At 37.8% G+C, this 25,632-nt stretch overlaps 1 protein-coding gene across 2 annotated transcripts in view; it reads right to left on the reverse strand.

Moving 5' to 3' along the window:
- Positions 1–25,632, reverse strand: part of NAALADL2 (N-acetylated alpha-linked acidic dipeptidase like 2) — a 443,576-nt gene that overhangs the window by 87,341 nt on the left and 330,603 nt on the right. For both annotated transcript variants that reach the window (XM_063306434.1, XM_063306433.1), the window contains exon 10: positions 17,385–17,480. In XM_063306434.1, coding sequence (XP_063162504.1) covers positions 17,385–17,480 — 96 coding nt within the window. The remainder of the gene's footprint in view (positions 1–17,384; positions 17,481–25,632) is intronic.

Raw genomic sequence — 25,632 nt, forward strand, 5'->3', positions numbered from 1 at the left:
GGTTGCACACAACAGTGAAAATGTTAATTCTGCAGCCACCCTCCCATTCCACCTCCAGCTAATATCCTGGCCCTGCTGTATCCAGGAATGATAGAAGAATCCATCCTCTAATCTTCCATTCACTCCCTTCTGCACCCCACTCTCACTGAGATTAATCAGGAAGACTTTTAGACTCATTGTCTGACATCACTCTCCAAGTTTTTAGAAAGATTCTAGCCTTATGTAGCCTTGGGAGGAAATCTTGTAAATGTAATCAGGGGTATCGTCCCTCACATATAGTCTCTGCAAGTGATTGATAGCTGTTTTTAACCAAATGTATAACTATGATTAACATCAAAGAGTAATGTGAAATGATACTGCAGGAAACTGATGGGGATCCACAGGCATCTATTCTATGTCACAGACTTTGCTAGTACTATTTGGAATTTGGTCCTATTTGCACATCCCAGCATCTCTTGATTTCATTGTGTCTTCTGCAAAATTGTATCCCACTTATCTGACAGTATCTCATCTGTGAAAATACTGCCTTGACATAGGGCTTTTAGACAATGGCTCTGGATACAAACTCTAGCAACCTTATGGTTTAATCTAGCACCCCTAGCAGTTTTCTATAGTGTTAGTGAGATCAGCAATACATCATGCTGGATGATGTGGCCACAATTCATGTAAGTCCTGAGAGAAATTGGCTATTCAGCTGTAAAGACTTCAGGGCATCATTGGAACAACTACTGTTCAAGAGACATATGTCAGTGCATTTTCCAGATGAGGGACTGAGAATGAATTTTGACTTGCTCGATATGGCATCTTGCTCCATTCACGCATTCCCCAATCTTTTATACTACTTTTTCAGCTATAATTATAAGTAGTTCTGAAAAATAATGACATTCATGGATCAATAATATTGACTGATTCTAGATATTATTATCTAGAATAGCATATTCTGTTTCAAAGAATATCATAGGTGAGCTTCCATGAAGACTAAATGTTCACTGTGGGAGAGAATTTGTGGAAGAACAGCATGAAATTGTAGCTGGTCCCAATTGCAAGACCACTGCCTATATTGCATGGAAATAGAGCAATCACTGATGCAGACAGTTCTTGAAATGAAGGAGTAAATGCCACTTGACTATGGTTGGGATGATGGAACATATCAAGTTCTCTCTATTTTTCTTGTTGTGGCCAAGTAGAAGACCCTAATGCACAACCCTCTAAACCCTAGATTATAGATCAGTGGGAGGCAATATAGTGTCCTTAAACATTTTGTGCCTCAACTCCCATCTATCTCAGCCATCATGGGTACTTGAAAAGGACTGTAAGATTTGTTATTCAGCCTTCTGGGAGCATCATGTTATCTATCTCTGGCTCAACAGGGAATAGATAAGCACTGATCTACTTCAAATAGACAATTTGATTTGAAAAGCTAATTTGGTCCAACCATCTGGGACAACATCCTGGTGGTCATGAACTCCTGACCCATCTCTGACATCTTCTAGAGAAGGCAAATTGAAGTCCCTGAGAATAATCAGTCTTGGGAACTCTACTGCAAGCTGCATGATGAGGTCAGGCAGGGAATCTACCCTGCAGCAGAGACAAAAGTGCAAGAGCAGCATTTCCTCATTGCCCCTAGAGCATAGCTTTACTGGTAAGGCCTCATACCTAGTTATCTGTCCCTTGATGCCAACAGTCTCCTGGATGACAACTGCCACTCTACCTCCCCTTTCTTGAGTTCATGGCTGGTACAAAACCCCAAACCAGGATAGGAGTGGTATGACCCTCTTGTTCCTGCTTAATCTTCAGTGGCTTTTGACACCATCTATCATGTTATCCTACTCTGAGGGTTAGGAGTAGGAGGGCACCGTATTGCAGTGGTTCTCTTCCTTCCTGAGGGAATGGTTTCAGTTGATGGTGTGATGGGGAGAGATCAAGCCCTAGTCCCCTTAATCAATGGGGAAGGGTGCTGCAGGGTTTAACATTATCCTCACTCCCATTCAACATCTACAGGAAACTACCAGGTGAGATCATCTGTCAGCATAAGGTCAGATTTCATCAGTGTGGTGTTGACATCCAACTGCACATCTCAACCCCTCACCAAATAAGGGATACTGAAGGAGTGTTGTGTATGTGTCTGGAAGCTGTCCAGAACTGGAAAGGGAGAAACAAATGGAACTCAAACCTAGCAAGAGGGATCCAAGGGCCTACAAATTCCATAGTGGTTCTGATACTAACACTGAATGGGGTTGCACTATCCCAGGCAAATTGGTATACAATTTGGGGTTTCTCTTGGATTCAGAGCTCCTGCTCAATGAGAAGGTGGCAGCTTTGTCAAAAAGGCCTTTGCACAGCTCCATCCTGTGTACCAGTTATGACCTTTCCTGGAAGGGGAGGGATTACACACTTTCACTCATTCCTTAGTCATTAGTGCTATTTATTTATTTATTTATTTATTTATTTATTTGATTGATTTCTATAGCTGCCCATCTCAGCAAGTGACTATGCCCTCTATGTGGTCTCAAGATACCCACAAAATGCCGCTACTTCAAGAGTTGCCCTGATTGGCAGTTGGCTTCTGAGTGCAATTTGAGAGGATGGTTTTCTTACCTTTAAAGCTTTTCATGGTTTAGGACCTAGATATCTACTGAACTACTTACATCTGTCTGTCCAGTAAGGTCCAGTTTTAGGTGGTTACCTTCAGAGTTCATGTAAAGTATGCTTTTTGCTTTTTGTTTTGTTTTTTCCCTTGCTGGTGTCCTTTCCTTTGGAATAGTATTCCCTCCAATGTGTGATCAGCTCATTCCAGCCTCATTAAAAAAAAAAAAGTGTGAAAATTAGGTTGTTGTTCCACCAAACTAAGGGGATTGTATTGTTGAAACTTCCTCTTGGATCAACATACTGTTTTAAACAATTACTGTTAATGCTTTAGTCATGATTCCCAGTTATACAGGATATTATTTTTATTTATTTATTTATTTATTTATTTATGTTTCAAATTTCTATTACCGCCCATCTCTCCCAAAAGGGGGACTCTGGGCAGTAATAGAAATTATTATTATTATTATTAAAATGTGATTTATGTCCTTTTTCAATCCCAATTACAAACTGGGGAGCTGTACACCACTCAGAGTCCTGCAAGCTCTGTAAACAAAGAATCTGTTGGAACAATTATGTGAATCAGTTTTCAATATTCATGTGTAAAGTAACTATAGCAGGCAGTGAATTTTACATTAGCAAACAATGAACTGAGGAGCAATCATAGGACCTTATTTTCTCTTGCATGAAAGAAAGGTAAGTCTGCATCCTCTGTTGGAGGTTTCCACAGCTGCATCATTCTGGAGTGGTAAAGCTAGAAAAGGTGAATGCAGTGAATATATTGAAAAGATTGAACTAGATCTCAAGAATCTCTCTTGAGATTCTCCCTTGAGCCTCTTCAATTATTGTAACCAAAGCCTTTAGGAAAACGTTGTGATCAAGTATCACTTGCCCTGTTCTATATATGTTTCATCTTTAAGTACTTATCAATGTGCTTAACTACTGCTCATTGAAGGCTATAGGGAGTAAAACTATTTTTCTTTAAACCTAACATACTTCCAGATACTTTCCACCTTATGTCCTTGTACCATTTTAATATATACAACGTAATAACCTGGTATGGTAAGAAACTTAGCAAAAAATTGTAAATTTAGCCTCTTCAAGACTAGAACATATAAACAGAGAAAGAGACAGACATTTAGTGCAGAACTTCACTGTATAGTAAATTTATTTTTTTGTTGTTGAAAAACATTTTGTTTTATTTTAATTATGCCTTTATGAATGACTGGCAAAGATGTACGCCAATGTAAATATTCCTTACTGGAATAAAAATGACATTTCAAAGCTCTATTCACTGAAGAACTGCTGTCCTCCCTACCCACATTTCCTCCACCTTAATGCATTTGAGAAACATTCATTTATGAGAAGCTGGAGCTGTTTTACTACCTTATAAAAATATAGGCACTTCTTCAGGACTTTCATATGTCATAAATACAAGCTTGTGTGTTGCTTGTTTCTTAAAAGGAAAAGCAAGAAACATTTTATAAGAGGGGGAAAAAATGGTTAGAATCAATAAGCAAGTGATGGCTGTTCAGACTGTGTACACAGACATTTAGAATTCCTGAAAGGAAACATAAAAAGGCTGAAGCCATTCCCCCATAGATGTGTCCAGCCAAATGTGTGGTGGTACTTAGAGTGCTGATGGAGGCAGAATTAGAATGCACTGTTCTGGTTCCCTCCTATTGGTTATACCTTTCAATAGGAAAGGTGAGTTTGAATAACTATCTCATAAACTAGTTGTACAAATCCATTTTCACCCAGGAAAAACAACATGCCTGTCTCATCTTAAAAAGATAGCAAGGTATTAACAAGGCAGAGCAAGACTTTGGGAATTCTTTCCAACCCTCTCGTAGCAGTAGCTATAGGAGGCAACTGTATTACATTCTGTGCAATGAAGTAATGTGTTGCCTCTGGACGTTTCTGGTCTCCCCCCATGTTGTATCTCTCTGTTTTGTGTTATGTATGCACAGAACTCTAGATTACATGATGGGGATGGAAGAGGGAGGGTCCTTACAATGGAGGAATTGGATTGTATTCCAAACCACTGTTCCACTGCCTGCCCCTTGGGCAGAATTGTAGGGATGCATGGGGGGGGGGTATTTTTGGTTATTGTTTCTCCACAGCACAAACATTTGGATCTGGCCAACTTTTGAATCTGAATTTGTTAAGAGGGGGGTGGTTTCTGCCATATCAAATTTGGTCCCATTCTGTTCCAGTTTGGAGAATTAGCCTGATAAATGTTGAATAGATAGGGCAAGTCCTAAGTCCCTTTGATAATTAATTCCCAACATTCTATTGAGTTGGAAAGAATAAAAAGCAATACAACCTAAAAAGGAACTGTTACACTTGTAATGTTTGGTACTGCACTATATAATGCATTAAACAACTTGTGTATATCTTATTATTCCTGGATCCACAACTGTCTTTTTGTAATACCTTCATACTCATTTATATAACTTCATTGCTAGAATTTTTTGGAGTGGGGTGGCTATAACAAATCAGGAGGAGGAGGAACTGTAAATACATATTTCACAGTAGGGACACTCATTTTTGTCAGACAGAAATCTTTCCATTACTAGCCCAGACCTGCCTTTTAATTCTTTAGTTCCAGCAGGGAGAGACCTATAAAAGAAATCCACCACACATTTCTATGGGAAAGAAATAACAGGACCTTCAAATGGATGAAGCTGGCTCTACCAGTGGACTGAGTGAGATGATTTCTCAGGTAGTAGAACAGGTAGATGAAATTGATGAACAGGTTAGCCAGCCACACTAATCCATTGTCCTGAAAGCTCTTCATAATAGGGGACCACGGAAGAGTCAAAGCAACTTAGAGAAGGTATATTCTCTCATGGCTTCCCCTTAGGAGTTCTCAAAGTGGTTAGCATTGGCTGCTCCAAGAATTGCGTTAGCATCCCTGTAATGCTCTCTGGGCAAAGTTTCAAATCAATCCTCTCTATGATACATTGTTCTGAGGAATCCTTAGAAAAAGGTATCTGGAGAGCTACTCTCGCCCTTATAGCTCATTCCGGTAAGGTTCACTCAGAAGAAATTACTAAAGTCCTGATATGCTTCTGCTAACTCCACATGACAGCAAGAAGGCAATTGCTGCCACTCTTTGGCTCACTTTCAGTAGGCCCTCAAGGAAGGACAATCTGAAAAGGGAGAGCAGCCAGTGATTGGACAAGGCAGAACTACAGTAGGTGGCCCTCCCACCACAAAATGGAGGCAGGTCAACTTGAGTCATCCTTGTTTTTTGTGAGGGCATGGTTACCAACACTGAACCACAATTTTTCACTAAAAATGACTATATAATTGGGGAATCTGCATACCAGAAAGCTTAAGGAAGGGTTAGATGCCTTTTTAAAAGTGTGTGCGGATTGCTGGTTAGTACTTGGAAGGGAGGCCACCTGAGAATTCCAAGGCTGTTGGCTAGACTGGAGAGATGACAAAACATGCTGGAAGAAGACAGTGCTGAACACTGCCAAGCAGACTTTATGGATGCAGTCACTGGGAGTTGAGCTTGACTGAAGGTGTTCTGAGAGATGAAGGGAAGGAGAGAATAGATCTTTAATTTTGTGGAAAACTGCCTAGAATTTCCTAGGGACAAATATTCCCCTTCAATTTCTGGCCTTAAAAATGGTAATAATTATAACAGTAGCCACAATAATGGAAAAAATCCATGCAACCTGTAAGATGAGTTCAATTTAGACTAATTAACACATCTTAATCAGGAGTTATTGATCCACATGCAAAGTCCAAAACATCAAAAACTAGCCTTTCCATGTGATGGGTATGGAGAATATAATAAGCTTGCAACCACTGTGCTGTCACCGTGAATTTGGGCATTTAGATTAATACTAGTAAAGAACTCATCAGTTAAATTAGTTTTGCTTTGTGTAGCTGCAAGTTCCTTTGGCATACCATCTCAAATGTTTCCATTATTGATGAAGTGAAATCAGCTCTGCATCTTCCTCATACTCCATTTCAAGTAAATAAAACTTTATTGAGCCCCCTCTTCCTCTAGGGCAGAGGTCGAATTTTTATTTTTGTAAAGGGCCAGATCCTGCCTCAACTCTGCATCCAAGGGTTTGGATGGCAGGTCTGCAGGCCAAGGAGTATGGCAGCCATTGGATGTCACCAGCTCACCAGCAATGAGGCTGCTGATAGGCCGCTGCCACCACCCAGGACACCCCCCTCAGCCCCTCCCCTTGCCAGGAGAGTTCAGCTGAAGCTTAAGCCTGGTGATCTGCCATCTGCCCACCCATCTGTTCTTAGGTCACGGGCAATACAAAAACAGACAGCAGGCCAGATTTGGCCTGCAGGCCATACTTTGCTGACCCCTCTAGGGAATTATAGTGAAAATCACTGGGCATTAGGTATATCCACACAATCATTTTAGAATTTAGATTGTATGAAGTTTTATGGGGGGGGGACTGTTCTGCTCCAATCTAATCAATAAGAGAAAAAATGTAAGATAGGAATGATCATATGGATCTATATTTTTAGAGCTGTCCACGTTTTGAAAATGAAAGAAGTGCTTCACACCTGGTATGAGCACAGCTACTTTCTACTAGTCATTAAAGCTTCCCATTTTGTTTCAGGCTTCTGGGTAAACCTGAAAAAAAAAAAAAGGAAGGTGTTTAAACAAGTTCACTTGTATGATGATTAAAGCAGTTTTTTTTTTTCCCCTCAGGCTCTCCCAGAAGTCTGAAAAAAAAAAGGCTGCTTTTATGAGTAGCAGAGAGGTGCTATACTTGTGCTGCAAAAAACTATCAACGTTCCAGAAACAATGAAGTTCTTGAAAATAGAGCTTGAAGCAGGTTTCCTCCAGGCATCACAGAGATGTGGCTGCTAGTATAATGATATAATGGGAGTAGCTACCAGATCTGGGTTGTAAAAATCTGGATGACCACTAGATAATAGCAAGCAGTTACAGAAAATGCTAGCTTTTTGATGCTGTCTAGCAGTTGTCTGGATCTTTTCAGTTCAGAACTGGTAGCCTAATCTTGAAGGCCACCAAAGGAATGATGTGAGCAAGTTGCAGGCTGTGGCTCATATACTTAGTCTTAAACCTTCCCTCCTACCTATATGGCTGCTTAAAAAGCCTGTCATTGACTGCTATTAACTATTTCATTCAAGAGTCTCTTTCAAATATGGAAACACTGACTCCAAAATGGGAAATCATTAAAACTGAACTCAGTTTTAATGTTACTTTCAGAAAGTAACTAGGGTTTCTAGGAATCTTCAGGAAAACTACATCCAAAAATGTTCTCTGATAGTTAAGTACTTGGAAAACTATAATAAAACCTCAGTTTAATAGACTTTTTTGGTTTGGACTTCATCCCCATTTAATGGTATTTACAATTGTCCATTAAATTGAGGTTAATAACACCATTAATTACACAAATAACATAAATTTGGTTTTAACAGACATTTGGATTTACTGAACTGCTCCTCCTCATAAGTGGTCCATTAAGAAAGATTTCATTATTCCTTTCTTTTGGGAGTCCAAAATCTGTTGCTGATCATTTCAATAATACTGACCCAAGGGCTTCAAACTTTTTAGACTGCTCCAAACCTAATCTCAATTTACAAGTATGTAAATTTGATGTCTTGCTGAAGTCATAAACTTTCTATAAAAAAAATTAACTCATTGAAATGTAAATGGAACAAGACAAACCATTAAGCAATTTATACAATCAAAGCTTTGACATCAGCTCTCACAAAAATATTTTCTCTAATTAAGATATCAAGCACATGAGTATTCACAGAATATCTGCCTTGCATTGGCAAGGATCCATGCTATTAAAACAAGTTTCTGGCTAACCTTGTTTTTTATGTGAAAGCACCCCCCTTTCCTTCCCAAAGGGGTAAATTTGTGACTAACACTCATAAACCTTCAACAATATTGAAGTATTTAGATAAAATAACAACAATAATAACAACAACAAGTATTTTCACTAGATCCCAGATGAAAGATATCAGGAGAAAACTGATAGGAAGAGTGTAGCAATGTCATTTTCTTTGTTTTGTCAGGGATCACACATTCGTTCTTGCTGTCAATATTAAAGTAGGGTTGTGTAAATCAGCCAAGATTCTTCAAATCTTTTGAGGATGGTGGCTTTAATTTACCAGCTTTTCAGAAATATAATTGGGCTTATATTTTATCAGCTATATCTATGTGGAATGAAAATTTAGCAGAATATCAACCTTTGTTTTGCTGGAACATCCAACTTTGCTGGAAAGTTTTTTATTTACTTCTATTAACATACTGCAAATTCCTTGAGTCAACATACTCAAGGGTGTTTCATTTCTGAGACTGCAAGCAACTAGACATGTTAGGTCATAGATTGGATTTTGATTTTGAGGTCCATCAGCCCTGAATTAACCATTAAGCAAAATAAGCATGTGCTTAGAGGTCCAAGGGAAGGCACCACAGAGTTTTTTCTCCTTGCCTATCATGACAACTCTTTCACTGTCACACAAAACTTTAGTTTTCAGCATGTATTGAATCTTAATGAATCTTGTCACTTAAGCAATGGAAGGACCGAGAGGCACCATGGTTAGGCTGTGCTTACAGCATCAGTTGGCCGTAACTGGCTGTGAAGTCCATGAATGCTTAACTTTATGGAACCATTCTAGTTTAAAAATAGGGAGCAAAATCTTCTATTGGAAACTGTGGGCAGAATCTGGAATAGTTATTTAAATCGATTACTTTGTAATGATTATTTTAAGGATTTTTCTCAACTTCAAATAGAATTTTGCCTCCCTATTTCACAGCAGTGTCAATTTAATTAACTTAAGCACATTTTGATGGCTTAATATGAATCAAAAGCTTTGGCTGCTTCCAAAAATCCTGAAGTACTTTAATCTCTGATGGAGTCAATGTCTGAAAATAAACCCACATCATATTTATATTAAAAACTTAAAAAAAATCAAACTTGGTATTAATGACATTTACAGGTTATGGACTAAATGGAATGTCCAATAATGGAATATCAGTGGTTCCAGGTCTTAAAATTGTCGAATAGGTTTCATTGGTTTTAAGATTAAAATTGATTCATCAAAAGATTCTATTTCAAATACACTGGATGCTCCAAAGAATGTATTTGAATTGATAGACACTGGTGGTGTAAAAATTTTGAGGGGTCATCGACTCAAATGATTTGGTACTGTGAGTCATTGACATGTTCATTGAACAATGTTTTAACATACATAAGTAGATTTATGGATACATATTTTAATGTTAAATACATTAATTTTATGTTAAATTATGTCCCAAAACTTTGGAATCTGATGATTTTTAGGAATTATGCTATACCAGGTGTTGGGTATTGCCAAGAGAAGTATTTGAGAAATTGAAAAAGTAGAATTACTCCTGATTTTAAGGACTGGACTCAAGAGATGTATAATTTATGTTTTTGAAAATAAAGTTTTATCTACTAATCAAAACTGATGCAATGTTTCCCTTTGGTATAGATTTCATGATACTGCAACATGGGATGTTGTCATTTATTCTTTTTAATCTAGAAACTTTTAAATATTGATGAATATTTGATGGATCCTTGATATGTTTTGTTCTTGCTTCTTTTCTTCTGTTTAGTTATTACTTTTTTGCTGTTCTGTATGTGTTTGCTTCTTTTCTTTTTGTGTATTCTTTTTTAAAAACTCATTAAAACAAATACATTTAAAAGATCGTTCAGATTTGATTCATGATTGTGATTTGAATCAATTTGATATGATAATTCATAAGTAAAATAAAATTGCAATCTCTAATAAATCACTTCAGTACTTTGACTCAAAGGTTCAGTTAAAATATCCTTCTCACTGACAAGATTCACACATGATTGTAAGAGAACCAGTTGTGCTTTCATACATAGAAGTGCAAATTTAACTTTCTTTGAACCTTCTATTGCTATTGCTAAGAAAGTAAAAATTATAAATTTGGGGTCTGTGAAATCACAGCAGATTTGTAGAGTTTGATTTAGGTTTGGTCAAAACAAGTTATTTTAAACAGTGGATAGCATGTAATGTGTTTGTGAAGGGTTTTGTTTTGTTGTTAGGAGTAGGGGAATAGTTATTTATTTCTCAAGTATATATGTCATCCCAGTCACAGTCTCCAGGCAACTTACATTTAGGAAATAACACCATAAAAACATATAGTACCTGGCTAAAAGTATAAACTGTATTTAAAAAATCAAAACAAAACAGTGCAGCCATGAAACTTACACCCTATTTTCAAAAGTCCCCAGGAAAAAGGATTGTCTTAACCTTTTTCTAGAAAGTAACATAGAGGATGCCATCTTAACCTCAGGAGGGAGGCTATTCTTTAGGGGCCAGGGGGTCCTTGAGATGATCTCCTTGTGACCCTCTACTATCACCACCCCAGCTTCTTAAGAAGAGGTGATCTGAAGTTAGCCCTCCTGAAAGAAACACACGGGATAGGCAGACTATATTTAGAGAAGACAGACGTAAGTCCTAGAAGCCTGTATAGGTCATCACCAGTACTTTGAATTATACTCACAAGCCTACTGAAATGTAATGCAGTGCTCACAAAACATATTATTATTATTATTATTATTATTATTATGCTAATATTTTTATCTTCCATTAGCAAATGGACCACTGCTTTTGGGGCCAACCTCAGCTTCTGAGTAGACTTCAGAGGCAGCCCCAAGTCAAGCACATTATAATAATACAATCCATTTCTCAGATTATCATACTTTGGACACATTATGTAAAGACCTAGCTCTCTGGAGAAGCCTGTAACACTGGGAAAGAGAAGAAGAAAAAGTGTTTGACCAGAAGCAAGGTGGAGCGACTCAATTACAGCAGCGATGGGTTGCTCCGTTGGAAGACCTGAAGTCCAGGTTAGGGACAGATCGTCATGTAGAATATCTATCTGTGTGGTCACTAAGAGTCAACAGTGACTTGATAACACATAATCAATCAATCATGTTGTCATTTATATTTAAAAAAAAAACATCAAGATTGTTTCCAGCCACTCACATTGATTAAAAAAAAAACAGATTAATGGCAATGGACCAATGGCAGAGGCTAAAAAACAGAGGTTTTGAAAGTAGAGAACCTGAGAAATCTACATTGTTGCAGGAAGCCAAAAAAATGAAGAAAAATCAGAAGGCAAGACTTGCTTTAGTCCTTCTGTCTTGAGGCCTGTCCTCCTGGGTGTCCTAGACCCCATCTATGTAGCACTATCAAGAAGCAAAAAAACCTTCCCATTCCTGAATCCATGTCCCAAAGTTTCTAACAATGAGCACAGTTTGTCAGAGGAACCAATTCTCAGAGAGGGGGTGGGCACCTCTTCACTGCATATATTCAAATAGAGGCTAAAGCCTGTATCTGGGATACTTCATTCTGAATTGCTTCCCTGAGCAAGGGTTGGACTCAATGGCCTAAATGACCTTTCCATCTCTTAGCTTTTTCCATCTCCATCTCTCATCCTTCTCTTTCTCCACAAGCAACAAACTTCCCCTTTGTAAATTCATCTGCATCCAGTCCCCAGTGATTTCCTTCTCCGGTCTACCAGATATATAGCCAGACTCCAACTATCATCTTGTCCTCCTATTTCCCTCCACCTCATCCTCCTTGGTCCACAATGCCCTCCATTTTATCTGCAGCAAGGCTTTCAGCCCTGTCTTTATCGTCTCTCTACTTCTCTGGCCCTTCCTGATGTGTTGCTGCCACATCTCCTGTACCCCTTTCTGTTTGCTATGATTTTCTTCCCCAAGTCTTTCTCTACTGGATGCATTTTATCTCCTGCAATTACTTCTGCCTTTTTTCCCCCCTTGCAGCTTCCCTCCCTCACCTCCAAATCTCTTGCCTGTCTCTAAAGCCTTAATTCTGTTTTTCATATCTTGCCTCCTACTCTTAAACCTAGCCTGGCCTATTCCTGTTCTTGCTTCTAAAGCCCAGTTTACATGTCTTCCCCGACCCTCCACCCCTCTTATTGAAAGAGTGTTGAGTTTTCCTTGGCTCCAGCTTCCTATATAGTGGTTTCTGTTATTGAAGGGAGCAGATGCTCTGGATTACTTAAAGTGAGTTAAGTTAGCCCCAATCCAGAAAGCTTTAATATCTCAGATAGAAAAGGGATTTTAAAAGCTGGGAGTGAATAGTTAGGAAGGAAGGAAGGAAGGAAGGAAGGAAGGAAGGAAGGAAGGAAGGAAGGAAGGAAGGAAGGAAGGAAGGAAGGAAGTCTTTTTCTGTTTCTTCTTGCATTTCTTCTTCCCATGATTTTTTCTCATTAGAGCATATCTTTTTCAAATTGGATTGTGCAGCAATATACACAGAAATCTTGCAAGGGTTTTCTCTAAAATTATATTGTACTACCAGGATTTCTTTCAGAGAATTACATCAGCCTTGTAATGAAATATTCAGTCCTTAGGTTCCAGCAAAAAAATTTAGTCAGCTGCCCATTTATTAATTTACTTATTTTTTTTACAGGACTGTGAGGTCACCTTTCATCAATTATAACTCATTATTTTTAATGAGTCCAACACATCAATAGAATAATCAACCAGGATATTATTCTATGGATGTTTGCATGGAACAAGTGATGAACAAATCGTTTATGTTGGTCTAGTTAGAGATGATCAATTATAATTGATGACTCTTAATTAAATGTGTAGTAGATATTCTTATCCACTCACAAGGAAAATCAAGATGAAAGTCCTCATCTGGCTGTATTGGCAGATCAGTATAACAAATCCAGACAACAGGATCATATTCTGAAGTATGGAAATAAAAGAAATGCAGTTTCCACAGGGATCACCTAGCGAAGTGAAGTTTCAAAAAGGCATACAATCAGTCCATTACTTGGCATAAAATTCAACTTTCCCTTTCTGCTTGTATATCTTGGCCACTGGAACTTGATACAGAGATGGCTGCTGGAGATGGCTAAAGACTGCTGACAATCTGACAAGAAATTCATTCATTCATTCATTCATTCATTCATTCATTCATATAGCTGCCCATTTTACAGTACATTGCTCTAGGTGGCTTACAGTAAATTGCTGTCTTTTGGCTTGTAACTCATCTCACAACATATAAATATGGCAGTTCCACAACCTTCTCTTCTAGAAGAAAAACAGGTCATTTAGAACTTCTGAGTTCAGACAGTGGGGCACTAGCTTATACTTTTAGATAACAATTGAAATAAACAATTGTGATGCTATTAAGTGCGCAAGAGTTGTTCTGTTCCAAAAACTCGGACTTATTTTCTGTTTAATATCTGAGGGTAGCACTGTGAGAGGCACATCTTTAGTTTCAAGGACCAAATTTTAAGGGGCACTTGAACTCTGGCAGAAGTTGTCCATGAACCTGGAATCTAGCCCCAGAGGGGAATGAATGGAGCATACAAGGGATCTTCAGTGCTGTGGAAGGCAGACACAACACCTTTGCTGACATAAGTTGGAGAACTGGAGGATGGACAAGGCTTGGATGTTACCGTTCTCCTTCCTTGCAGACTCCCTCAGGAGGCTTGATCAGTTCAGTTTTTATGACCTCTTCTTCTTTAGAGGCTTTGGAATCACCATTTTCTTTCAGATTTGCTTCTTTCTTGATCTCCTCTGGCCCTTCCATTTTCCTCAGTTTAATTTCCCTACTTCTTTCACTCTTCCTACTACTTTCCTCTTCACAGTTAGACATGTCTAAGAGCCTCGTACTCATATTTTCCTTCCAGCTGTTGATTATACGCAATTGGTTCTTTGGGTCCTGTTCTGCTGCTTTCATTTGCAGCTCTTTCCTCACGTTCATTTGCTTCCACTTCTTTCTGCTTATCCAAATAATAGGCTGGGAAAGCTGCCTGCAAAGATGGGGGGAAAAAAACCACAGTTCTACAAATGTGTTTTTCCTTTTCCCATGCTATAGATGTTTGTGCTCCTGTGAAAGCTATTTTTCAAGGCAGAAGATTCAGGAGATGTTGTGGGAATGATGGTGGTGGTGAAGGAAGAACTGAAAGTGTGAGTCCCTGCCTCATTTGCAGGCAGAGGCTGCAGAAGATGCTGGTCCATGTGAGCAGTGTCTGCCAAGCCATGGGATGTAGGAGCCAGTGATGCTGGTGTGGTATTTTCTCCTATGTTCCTTTTTCCATGTTGCAGGCTACTCTTGAGAGTAGAATGGTTCTGGAATTGAGCACTCAGCTATTGCTGTCTGTTCCTGTTTCCTGCAGCTGGTTTGCAAAACTTCTCTGCTTTCTATTCCACCCTAAAGTGTACTCACACCAGACAGAAAAGGCAATTGTGGAGGTCCACATTTTTCCCCCTCCTTAGGCCACTGCCTGGAGATTGCTATTGATACCCTGAACAACATGCAACTTTGGGAACCCTGGAAGGAACACGGACATTAGGCCCTCATCAACAGTGTTCCATTTTTAGGGTGGTCTTCATTTTTCCTTTGTCCGTTTGCCATTGGAGCAAATTCAGTTTCCCCTTTGACTTTTGCACACAGTATCAGTGACAGAATGGAGGAAGGGAAGCAAGAGAAACAATGAGGTATCATTTTTTTTAAAAATGAGGATTTGGCATTTAGAGGTTTTGATATCTGTGGACTTCCTTCCCACAAATACAGCATACTGCATATGCTCGATAGGACAAAGGGGAGATCTCAACTGTTCTTTGAGGAGCGTGGAACATAATCTGCAGGCCCAAAGAAGTTTAGCTTTAGAATCTAGTGACACAAACATGATTCAATACCACTGGCTCATGTAAAGGGATTAGACAAGGTTATGAATTTCTTTGCTGCCTCATTTCAAAAACAAAACAAAAAAATGTTTTACTGAGAAATTAAAAAAAACAAAACAATTCTGCCTGTATAACTGCTATAGTAAATGGAATTTGGGAGAAGTGCTATGTCGTGTTCAGATGCATTAGTCATAATTTCATTAGGTTGATCTCTATCAAGTGACTGGGGTAATTGTACCTCTTGAATGTCTGCCTGGACATTATCTCACCTAGGGTTGATCTGAAAGAGCAATGCAAACTGGGTGCAGGGACCTTGACTAATAACTCCCCAGTAGCATATGAGATTGAACAAAGCTCTAGCTAATATGACCAGAATGTAAGATCTTGTTCTTATCTATCTATTTTCTGGATTTTTGAAGCCTGAGTGGAAATTAGAATAATTCCACCTTAAATTCAGTGTAAATGCCTCTACATGGCCTTGCCTACCTTCCTACTTTGAAGTAACTGCTTTGTAGTTACTACTGCTATCCAACCATCTTCCAGGGGGATGCTTTTACCTGGCATCCTCCTTCTAACCCTGGAGTGCAAGATATAATGGGTTCCCGCAGCCCATAAACATGAAGTAAATTCTTCCCCTGGAGGTGAGACAGGCCCCCTCACTCCTGGACTTTTGCAAGAAATTAAAGACCAGGTTCTGCCACCATGCCTGGGGCGGGAAGGAGAATACTCACTGCTGGGGATGGCTTGCCCCCTAGAATGGCCCTGTGTTACCTGCAGTCTGATAGAGAACTCTGGACCATCTGGACTTTACCATTTTATATTTTATTCTGTATTTATATTTATTATATAATATTTATATTGTATTGTTATTTAATTTTCTTTTTATTGGAAACCTCCCAGACTCCCTCTTCAGGGGGAGATGGGCGGTGATAAATTTGATAAACAAACAAACAAATAAATATATTCCATGGCACTACTTCATAGGCCTATAGCAAGAGGCATGTGACTAGGAAGAAACAGAAACCTGTCCTTTGAAGAGAAAGAAATCTCACAACCAATAAATAATTTAAAAAATAAGAGAAAGAGAATGTAAAAAAAACTCCTTTTTTTAAAAAAAAAAGTTAAACAATGAAGGTTGGAGGACCTTCATGGTCCTGCTAAAATCACAAACACTGCCTTAAAAGAATTTCCTATAGAATGGTACAGAGAAGAATATTCCTTTGGGACAGATCACAAGATGGATATGGATATGAATATAGCAAAAAAGCTAATATCCAACCTTTTAAAGAACATTCTTTCAATGGCCCAGTAAACACAAAATAGTACTATCCATTTTTAAATCATAAGAAACATATTTTATATTTCTTAAGGCCATTGATTTTCCAAGACTGGATATCTGAATTCTTCATTCCATAAATATAACTATTGTATAAACTTCATCTCGTTTTTAAGTGCATATAAAATCGAATTTTTCCTGCATTCACTGTTTTGGTTTTCTGGAATTTTCAAGCTTAAATCTGGGGCTGAGGGAAGACAATCTAAGCTTTTCACTTTTCTCCACTTCCAAGCACAATGCTTTCTGTCTACCTGAGATCTCTCCTAGTTCAAATAGACAAATGCTTTTTCATCTGGACAAGAAAGAACTGGGTTGAATCTTTTCCCTACCATATGAGAAGCATGACATATCTTGGGAACAGTCTGCTTTTAAACTGAGGAGATAGGTATTGACCTTGTGGGTTAGAAGTTGGGAGGAGCTACCTTCACAATCACTCTCCCAATGAATGAGTGAACAAAAATATTTATATCTAAATTTGGAAGCCTCCTTATTCTGAATCCTGAAAAACAACACGTAAGCCTTGAATCTTAAACTTATTTTCTTGGGAGCAAGTCCCGTGAGGTCAATAGGACTTCCTTCTGAAAGAACCAGGTACAGAATAATACTGTTGATACATTTAAATAATCAATCAAACTGTCAATAAATGCTCATCAATAAATACTTTCAAACACCACTGAAAACAGTGCGTTATTATCCATGATTGGTTCACATGAAAGAAACACTTATATCCCTGTGGGATGAGACATCTTAATTGTCTTTACCTTAGTGATGGATTCGTGCAGGCTAAAAGAAGAATCCAGCTTTGTGGATGTTGTTGAATGCACAGGGAAAACAGCTTCAGAAAGAAAGCTTGCTGTCTGTGTAACAGAGAGAGGGAAGGAAAGAGAGCAACCTTTAAGACTTCATATTGATTTCCTTCTTCAGAAGCTTTATTGGCTTTTATCTAAGGTTTAAAGGATTTCAAATTCTTTTAAAGATTGTGCTGATGATTACACTTCATTTCAGTGATCTCGTTTACTCATTTCAACACACTGGTCCAGAAACAATGAACTACAGTTTTCTTTTTAAAACGAATAAACAAAACATGGTTGTAATGGCAACCGTTTTCGTGTGTGCATATCACTTGTTGAACCCATTTGCTGTATTTTTATACTCTTTTACTGAAAGGAGAGACTCTTCTCACTGTATTTTATACTTTTTTACCAAAAGGAGAGAACCATCTGTACTAATAATCTTAACATTTGATATTTAGCGCTGAGCTTTTGAATTAAGCATTGTGATGATTCACTATTTATTTATATAGTTAAGTACAATGTTTGTAGACCACCCCAATCAACGGAGACTCTGAGCAATTTACAGCAAAAAAGAAATAAAGCTAACAACAATATAATAAAAAATACAATTAGTAATGCAATAACACAGGGATTGCCTACCATTAATCAAGGTCAAAAGCATGATAGAATAAGATGGTCTTGTAAAGTATAAGAGAAATAGGTGAAACATATCTGTGGGAGGTAATATATTCCAGGGCACAGGACTACTATATATACTTAGGTCATCTTAAGTGACCACATTATGCAATCAGTGCTTTTCAGGGTTGTACAATGTGCCTTCTCTGTAGGTTGCCCCAAGATTGCCCCAAGATTGCCCCAAGATTCAGGTGACCCCCTCTCTGCTGTTGTTTAGAAGAGCCGTGAACACCTGGCTATTCACCCAGGTCTTTGGCGAGGGTGTGAGACCCCTTGTTTCATCTTGCTTGCCATCTTTTATCTTTATTTTTATTATTTTATTGTAATTTCTTGTTGATTGTTATGAGCCGCCCAGAGTTGTTGAGAGTCCAGTGGCATACAGGTTTAATAAATTATTATTATTCAAGATAGTTTTTATATATGTGAGCAGACTTAAACATGCCCATGAGCATCAACATAATGGGCAAAACAGGAAGTCTTGATTGCAACTGGTGCTTGTGCACCAGCTACATAAGGTGTCTGCAGTGGGGGGAAAAGGGGAGCAAATGACAAAAGCAGTGTCACATCATTGCAATGTAAGCTCTACCTTTTGTATGTGCATCAAAAGCCTTCAATCCTGCTGAAGCCTCTGATTATGAGCCATGTACCAAGCTGGTTTGCAGTCATTTAGAAGCAGAAATGAGAGATTTCTACTTGCAAAATATTTATAATAATCCTAAAAGTTTATGGCTGTCATTTGCTACTTTGGGGCAAAAATAAAGTTACTGTCATTTATATCCAGTGATTTCAATTTGGTACATGGAAAAAAATCATACAGGAAGCTTTTCATAAAAGCAAAACAAAAGAAGGCTTACGAAGCTCTGAAAAGAGCTGTATAGACTACAGGATCACATGTACAATAAATCATAACTGACAAAAGATTTGCAAAAAGAACTTAATGTGGATAAAATTAATAGTAGATTCAGCTAGAAGGAAGAACATCACAATCAATATATATTGGTTGTTGGTTTTTAGCAGTCATACCAGGAGCACTGAATAGAATTAATTAATCCATCTACATAGCCAACATAAAACATATATTAATGCACACAAAGATCTTGGAACAGCTAGCTGAAATTACTGAGGTTTTATTGTTTTCTCTCATTAAAATTTTGCATTTGCACCCATCTCCTTGATTTTACTCACCAGTAAACTTTAAGATTAAGACCTTTCCAAGCCATAATATATATTTTAGTTACCAAGCATTCTTGTTGATATGATCCTGTTGAAATGCTCAACATTTAGACTGAATTTCCTTTTGAGTTTGCATTTGATGGCTTACATTTTCTGTCCTCTTTTGCCACTTTATGGATAACTGCATGCATGTTTATCACATGTGTGAAACTACTTTTTTTTTCTAACTAAACAAAGAGGTATTGAACTCCTAACTTGATAGGGTAATAATGTTCTGGTTGCTACCTTCTGCAGCATTTTTATCTCAACAGTATCTTTTTAGAAAAGGGGGAAAAAAAACAGTGACTGGATCTGAACACAACATTCTGGATTTATACTGATGTGGCATGCAGTATTATAATATTAGCAGTGTGGAATCTGACCTTTTTATTGCAGCTATGTAGATACTAGATATTTTTTATTGCCCTAATGCCCAACCCCATTCCCTCTTGATGTGTATTGGTTTATATTTTGTTTATATTGAACAGAATTCCCCACTTTAATATCCATCTCTACAGTGTGAAACCCATAATTTTTCATTACTTACTGCAATCAGGAGAAGGCGAAAGAGAAGGACTTGTTGAGCTGGACTATAGTATGGTTGAGGAATGTTACTATATTCTGCTGGACTGCTGCTTATTGATCTTTCCAAAGTAGTTTGTCCCTATGTAATAAGCACCTGTATTTGAGGAACACATTTCTAAAAGTCTCCTGACAAAAGTCAGCTTTCAGATGCTAAACTCCTTATATTCACATTTACTTGAGATCTGAATTTAGGGGATGATTAATGTCAAAACGATGATTAATTTGTTCTTTACTTGCCAGAAAACTCTTTACTTTGCTGTGAAGTGTAGAAATGAAAGCTTTGGGCTTTAAAAGTAATATCAATGCTGCTTGAAAATTTAACAGGATTGATTTGTCATGCCTGGCATCTCACAATGTTCCTGCTTGCATCTGAGAACTTGGACTCTACCCTGGGGCTTTGATTCCTTATTATTTTGCTAGCTGAAAGAGACAGAACAGCAAACAACAACAACAACAACCCTTCTTCTTGAGGCATCTACCTCTTCCTTATAAAGAGCCTAGCTTGACTAAACATGTTTAGGCAATTGTGACATTTCAAGAGAAATATACATTTGCCAAAGGTCTCCATTGGCTTTCATCCTCACCAAGTGTCATGCATAATGCAAACAACTGCCCCACCAAATTGGCTAGCTTAATGTCAGTAGTCAATTTTTTGACCCATGTTCTCAAAATGGAGTCAATTTCTAAGCCCTTTCTTGATGTTTTACTCTATCAGTTTGCTCTTCTCTATGATTCACACCACTGGGCTTTCTGAAAAAAGATTGCTTATCTGATCAGGGTCAATCATTCATAGTTCTAGGATTTTTGATGCATCTGAACATAGTTCTCAGACTTTCCCTCTGAAGGTCCTGGTATAGCAAAGTTGAGAACTAATAGCATACAACAATATCGAGATTAAGCCACTTATTCTCCATGTATACAATGAATACCTACAGATAAAGCTCTGAAAATCTCTAGTGTGGCCAAGAAATGGAATATAGGATGGGAATATGTAGGTGAAGATGTAATTGTTTCTTAGTGGAAGGGAGTAAGTTTACCATCCTCACTATGCCTATCTTCATGATATATAAGAAATGGAATATAGGATGGGAATATGTAGGTGAAGATGTAATTGTTTCTTAGTGGAAGGGAGTAAGTTTAAAATCCTCACTATGCCTATCTTCATGATATATAAGAAATGGAATATAGGATGGGAATATGTAGGTGAAGATGTAATTGTTTCTTAGTGGAAGGGAGTAAGTTTACCATCCTCACTATGCCTATCTTCATGATATATAAGGACTGTGCCCACTGAACACGTTAACCAGATCATGTAAAGACCTAATAGATGCATTTGCGAAACATGCTAAATTGGCTTTGTATTAATCTTGGTTAGTTTTCTGGTCTATGGTGTTCTAACAACACAGACTCTTTATGTTTTAACAGATTCTGAAAACTCAGAAAATGGGTTAGTTTGGTAACTGAGTTAAGTGTTTTACAAAAGCACATTCTACAAGATTCTCAAGTAATTCAGTGACTTCTCTCTCAACAAAAATCTATTTTTTTTTTGTTTTTCAGTAAATGGTAAATACACCAGGTTCATATTTACATGTTGAGAATGTTCAGTCCCTCTTGTTGGTGCTGAAGAATTCCACTTATCTGCTAAGTCCAGGTTGAGGAATAACTTGTGACGGTCATCCAGAAGCTGAATGTGTGTTGTCTTTTGTATGCTCTATTTTCAGGGTGATCATGCCTTCAACAACCTCCTTGCTCAACTGCATAGATACACCTTTGGGCCACCTCCTTATGCCATTGGGGTACATAGTAATTCTAGTAAACTCTAGAAAAAAATGAAAACTAAAGAAGACTCCTTGTTCTTCCTGCACACAGTCCAGCACTTCCACTACATTTTTGAAAAGAGAAGAGGGGAACTTTACCAAAAAATAAAAATAAAAATGAGATTACCCCACATGGCCTCCTTGTGCATTAAGCAAAGCAGTCAGAATATATCTGTTCCCCTCTGTGTTTTGAGGAAGATGGGGAGATCAAACATTAGGTAAACTTCACCTACAACTTATGTTTGTTCTGCCTAGATTTTCTCTTTGGTGAAAATCCACACTACTCACAAGGTTATTATGACCAGCTTGCAGCAGCCTGTCCTTTCTGGGGTTTTATTAGGTATGCCAAAATCCTCCTCTTATGTCTCAGAGACCTCATCTGAATTCACATTTGGAGGGAATGATCAGAATAACAACGTGATGGACAAAGGTCATGAAAGAGCTCTGCACTGCATTTGTTTTGAGCAAAACAGATGCACGCATTAGGTGTAATAGAGATTTATAGAGATGTGAAAACCAATGCAAAACCTCCATCTGCTATATGTTTAAGCAGTTCAAGAACTAGGTAGACTCACATTCTGAGGATTCCAACAACATTCCTTGGAAACATGAAGAAACTCAATATATTTGAAAGCTTCCTAATTAATCATTATCAGAAGAATTAATGAGGTTATTTATTCCTTACTATTAATATTATTCTTCCTCTGCCTTTGTGTGTTTGGTAAGTGTGTAAGTAATATTTCAGGGGAAAGAATACTAATCTAATTCATTATTAGAATAATACTGCATGCCTGAGAGATGAGTCATTGTAACTTCATCTTTATTGCAAATGTTTGCAAAGACTTGGTACGCTGAATTTATTCATATATGGGAAAAATCAGAGATAGAATATTGCTGGGTGAGTCACAAATGCAAACAAATTGTCAGCACTGAATAGGTAACAGTCTATATAGAACTTGAACTTGCCTTTCAACGACCCAATTGCTAATTTATTTCCAATATTTCCAATGTTTCCAATATTTATATCCTACTCCAATCCTAATGGACATTGGATAGGTAACAATCCAAATTAAAAAAAAAATACAATAAGAGAAACGAAGAAAAAAGGAAAATATGTAACATGTAACATATTAAGCCACCAAGAAAAACTAAGGGGCAAAAACATGCTCAAAGAAGATGGTTTCAACTTGTTTGCAACATTCTCACTGAGAACCAAGCAATGCTTCTCTCCAGAAATCAACAAATCCCACTGCTGGAGTTTATGCAGAGGAAAAATGAAATTCCTCACAAAGCTTTTTATAATGTTTGCATCAGGTATTGCTGTCGCTTGGGCTCCAACCAGATGAGTCCGTTCAATCTGGAGCTTTTGTCAGAATGGTGGAATGGACATAGTGATGTGTGATGTGCTCAAGTTTTGCCCTTTACATGCATGTGTGCAATATTGCAACACATGCAAAAAGGGCAAAACTTGTGTTGTGACATCATGATGCACATTAAATCCTTCCCCCATCCCCACCTCCAACTTTTCCTTCACTCCAGATTCTTCTGGTAAGACCTGGGTTTGCTGACACTCTACTGGTTGAATCTATCCAACTCTTTCCTAGACCAGGATGATGGTGATGATAAGGATGATGATGATTTAAATTTCAGCTGGGCTCAGTATGTTTGAACTTACTTAACACTATTCTCAGCCTGGCCTTAGTATTAGTATTGTGTACTGTGGCCCTCTCCCCAGCATGACTGAGCTTTAAGTTATAATCTTGCATCCTTCCTTGCCTCGGCTGCTCTCCTTTTCTTTGGCTCTTAGCTGATACAGCTGTCTGCCAACATTTCTTAGACTCAGCCAACAGAAAGTGCTTTTAGTTATCAAAAGGCATGTGAGTGGATTATTTGAGGGACTGCCTGTCCCCAGTTACATCTATCTTTCCCATCAGGACCGGCATGAGAGGCATGTTACAGGCCGAATCTACAAAAGTATGTCATCTGCACCCACCCTGTGGAACATCATCCTCCTAGACCTTAGATTGCCTCTGAGCCTCCTGGGCTTTAAGAAGGCCCTGAAGACATGGCTCTACTGCTATGCCTGGAGGTCTGGCAATGGTGAGGAGCTCTTACAGTGGCTGTACTGAACTGATATAGGATGAATTCAGCTGCTGATCCTAATTTTCTGGGCTTTTTTACATTGATTATGGATAGTTTTTACACATCTGCATATTGGTTTTCAACTTGTTTTTTATTGGATTGTTTTAGCTATTGTGAGCTGCCCAGAGTTGCTTAGATGAGATGGGCATCCATAAAAATTGAATAAATAATAATAAATAGTGCATACACATAGACACTGAAAATTTTATATAAGCAGTGTGCCTATAGGACAGTCTATGTAATAGTCAGATTTTTTAATATCAGTTTTATGTCCACATTAATCTATTTGAAAAATACTCATGTACAGCTTATAATATGGGCTGTGTGGATAGCCCAATCGTTTTTTTTTTTGTTTCAAATAATTTTATTAACGATTATAATTACAATAAAAATACAAACTAAAAAAAAGGATAGAAAAACAGAAAGAAAGAGTAAAAGGTGCAAAGGGAAAAGAAAAAATAGGAAAATGTAAAGAAAAGAAAGAAAAGAAGAAAGAATATAGTAAGGAAAAAGAAAAGAAATATATAAAGAAATGACTTCCAACCTTCATCACAAATATAAACAATTTTAGTAACCTTTCACTTTCTGTTAAATTACAACAAATGATCTCTTCTTCCCATATCCCATCTCTTATCTATTAACCAATCCATAAAGCATTGTCATTTCAGTCCTGTTGGTTTATTTAATCAAGGTTAAAATAGATACATTGTTATTTGTGGATAGCCCAATTGTTTCACCCTTCATCTTAGATCCTTAATGGGCTGAATGTGCAGCAAACTCCATAGATTAAATCACATCTTCCTAATTATACCAGACATTCCATAAAAGCTGCATCCACCAAGCATCTACAATTGTCTTGAACCCAACTGAAAAAACATGCTCAGAAAAATAATACAATGGTTGAAACAACTGACTGAAAAACTGCATACTACTTGAACCCTCCAAGATTTCTTATAATTTAATCTCAAGAAACCATTTCTAGAGATAATGATACAAAGAGGTCATATTATTCATCCGGGTAATATAAACAATTGCAGAGCTATTACAGTGGAAATATTCAGACAAATGGATGTAGCATTCCCCAGATTCTACTACTTGGGATTTTGGACAGGCAGAAAATGAAATTAATCTCTGGTTTTCCCCATTCCAAGCAGTTCTGTCTGCACCATTTAGTTAATGAGGGCCTCTTCAGTCTTAATGCATAATTTCACTTTTGCAAGTCTTGAATATTTTCACAAGCGTGGAACATTGGATGTTGAGTAATCAAGGAAAGGGTTTTGCTTGCAGAAAGTAAGTGTGAAGTGTCTTGAGGTGGCACTGTTCAATTTATAGTGTTTTATTAAACTTTCCTACAGATTATTTGCCAGCTTTCAGGGACCATTTTAAAAACATTTCAAGAGTTAGCTAATAGCAGACTGGAAAGCTGCCCATACATGAAAACTATCCAATCTAGTTGATAAGACAAGGGTTTCCCTTCCTGCTCCTGGTTCCTAGACTGACATCTCTTGATCAGATGACATTGATCAATGCTTCTCTCCCTTCCAACAAATGCCTGAAAATAAACTTCTGTCACCTAACAGCTGAAGTGAAACACTGAAGGGCTGCAAGATAGATGGAGCAAGTCCAAAGAATTCATTGACAGATGTCACAGTGCTGGAAGCAGAGCCACCCACTTTGCCTTCTTGATAAGGAACAGCTTCAACACAAGCAGGGCAAAGGAAAGGACAGCCAGTTAAGCTAAGATTAATAAGATGATACAAAAATGTTGTAGAAAAGGAAGGCAA

Source organism: Candoia aspera, chromosome 6, assembly GCF_035149785.1.
Source record: "Candoia aspera isolate rCanAsp1 chromosome 6, rCanAsp1.hap2, whole genome shotgun sequence".
Classification (NCBI taxonomy): Eukaryota; Metazoa; Chordata; class Lepidosauria; order Squamata; family Boidae; genus Candoia; species Candoia aspera.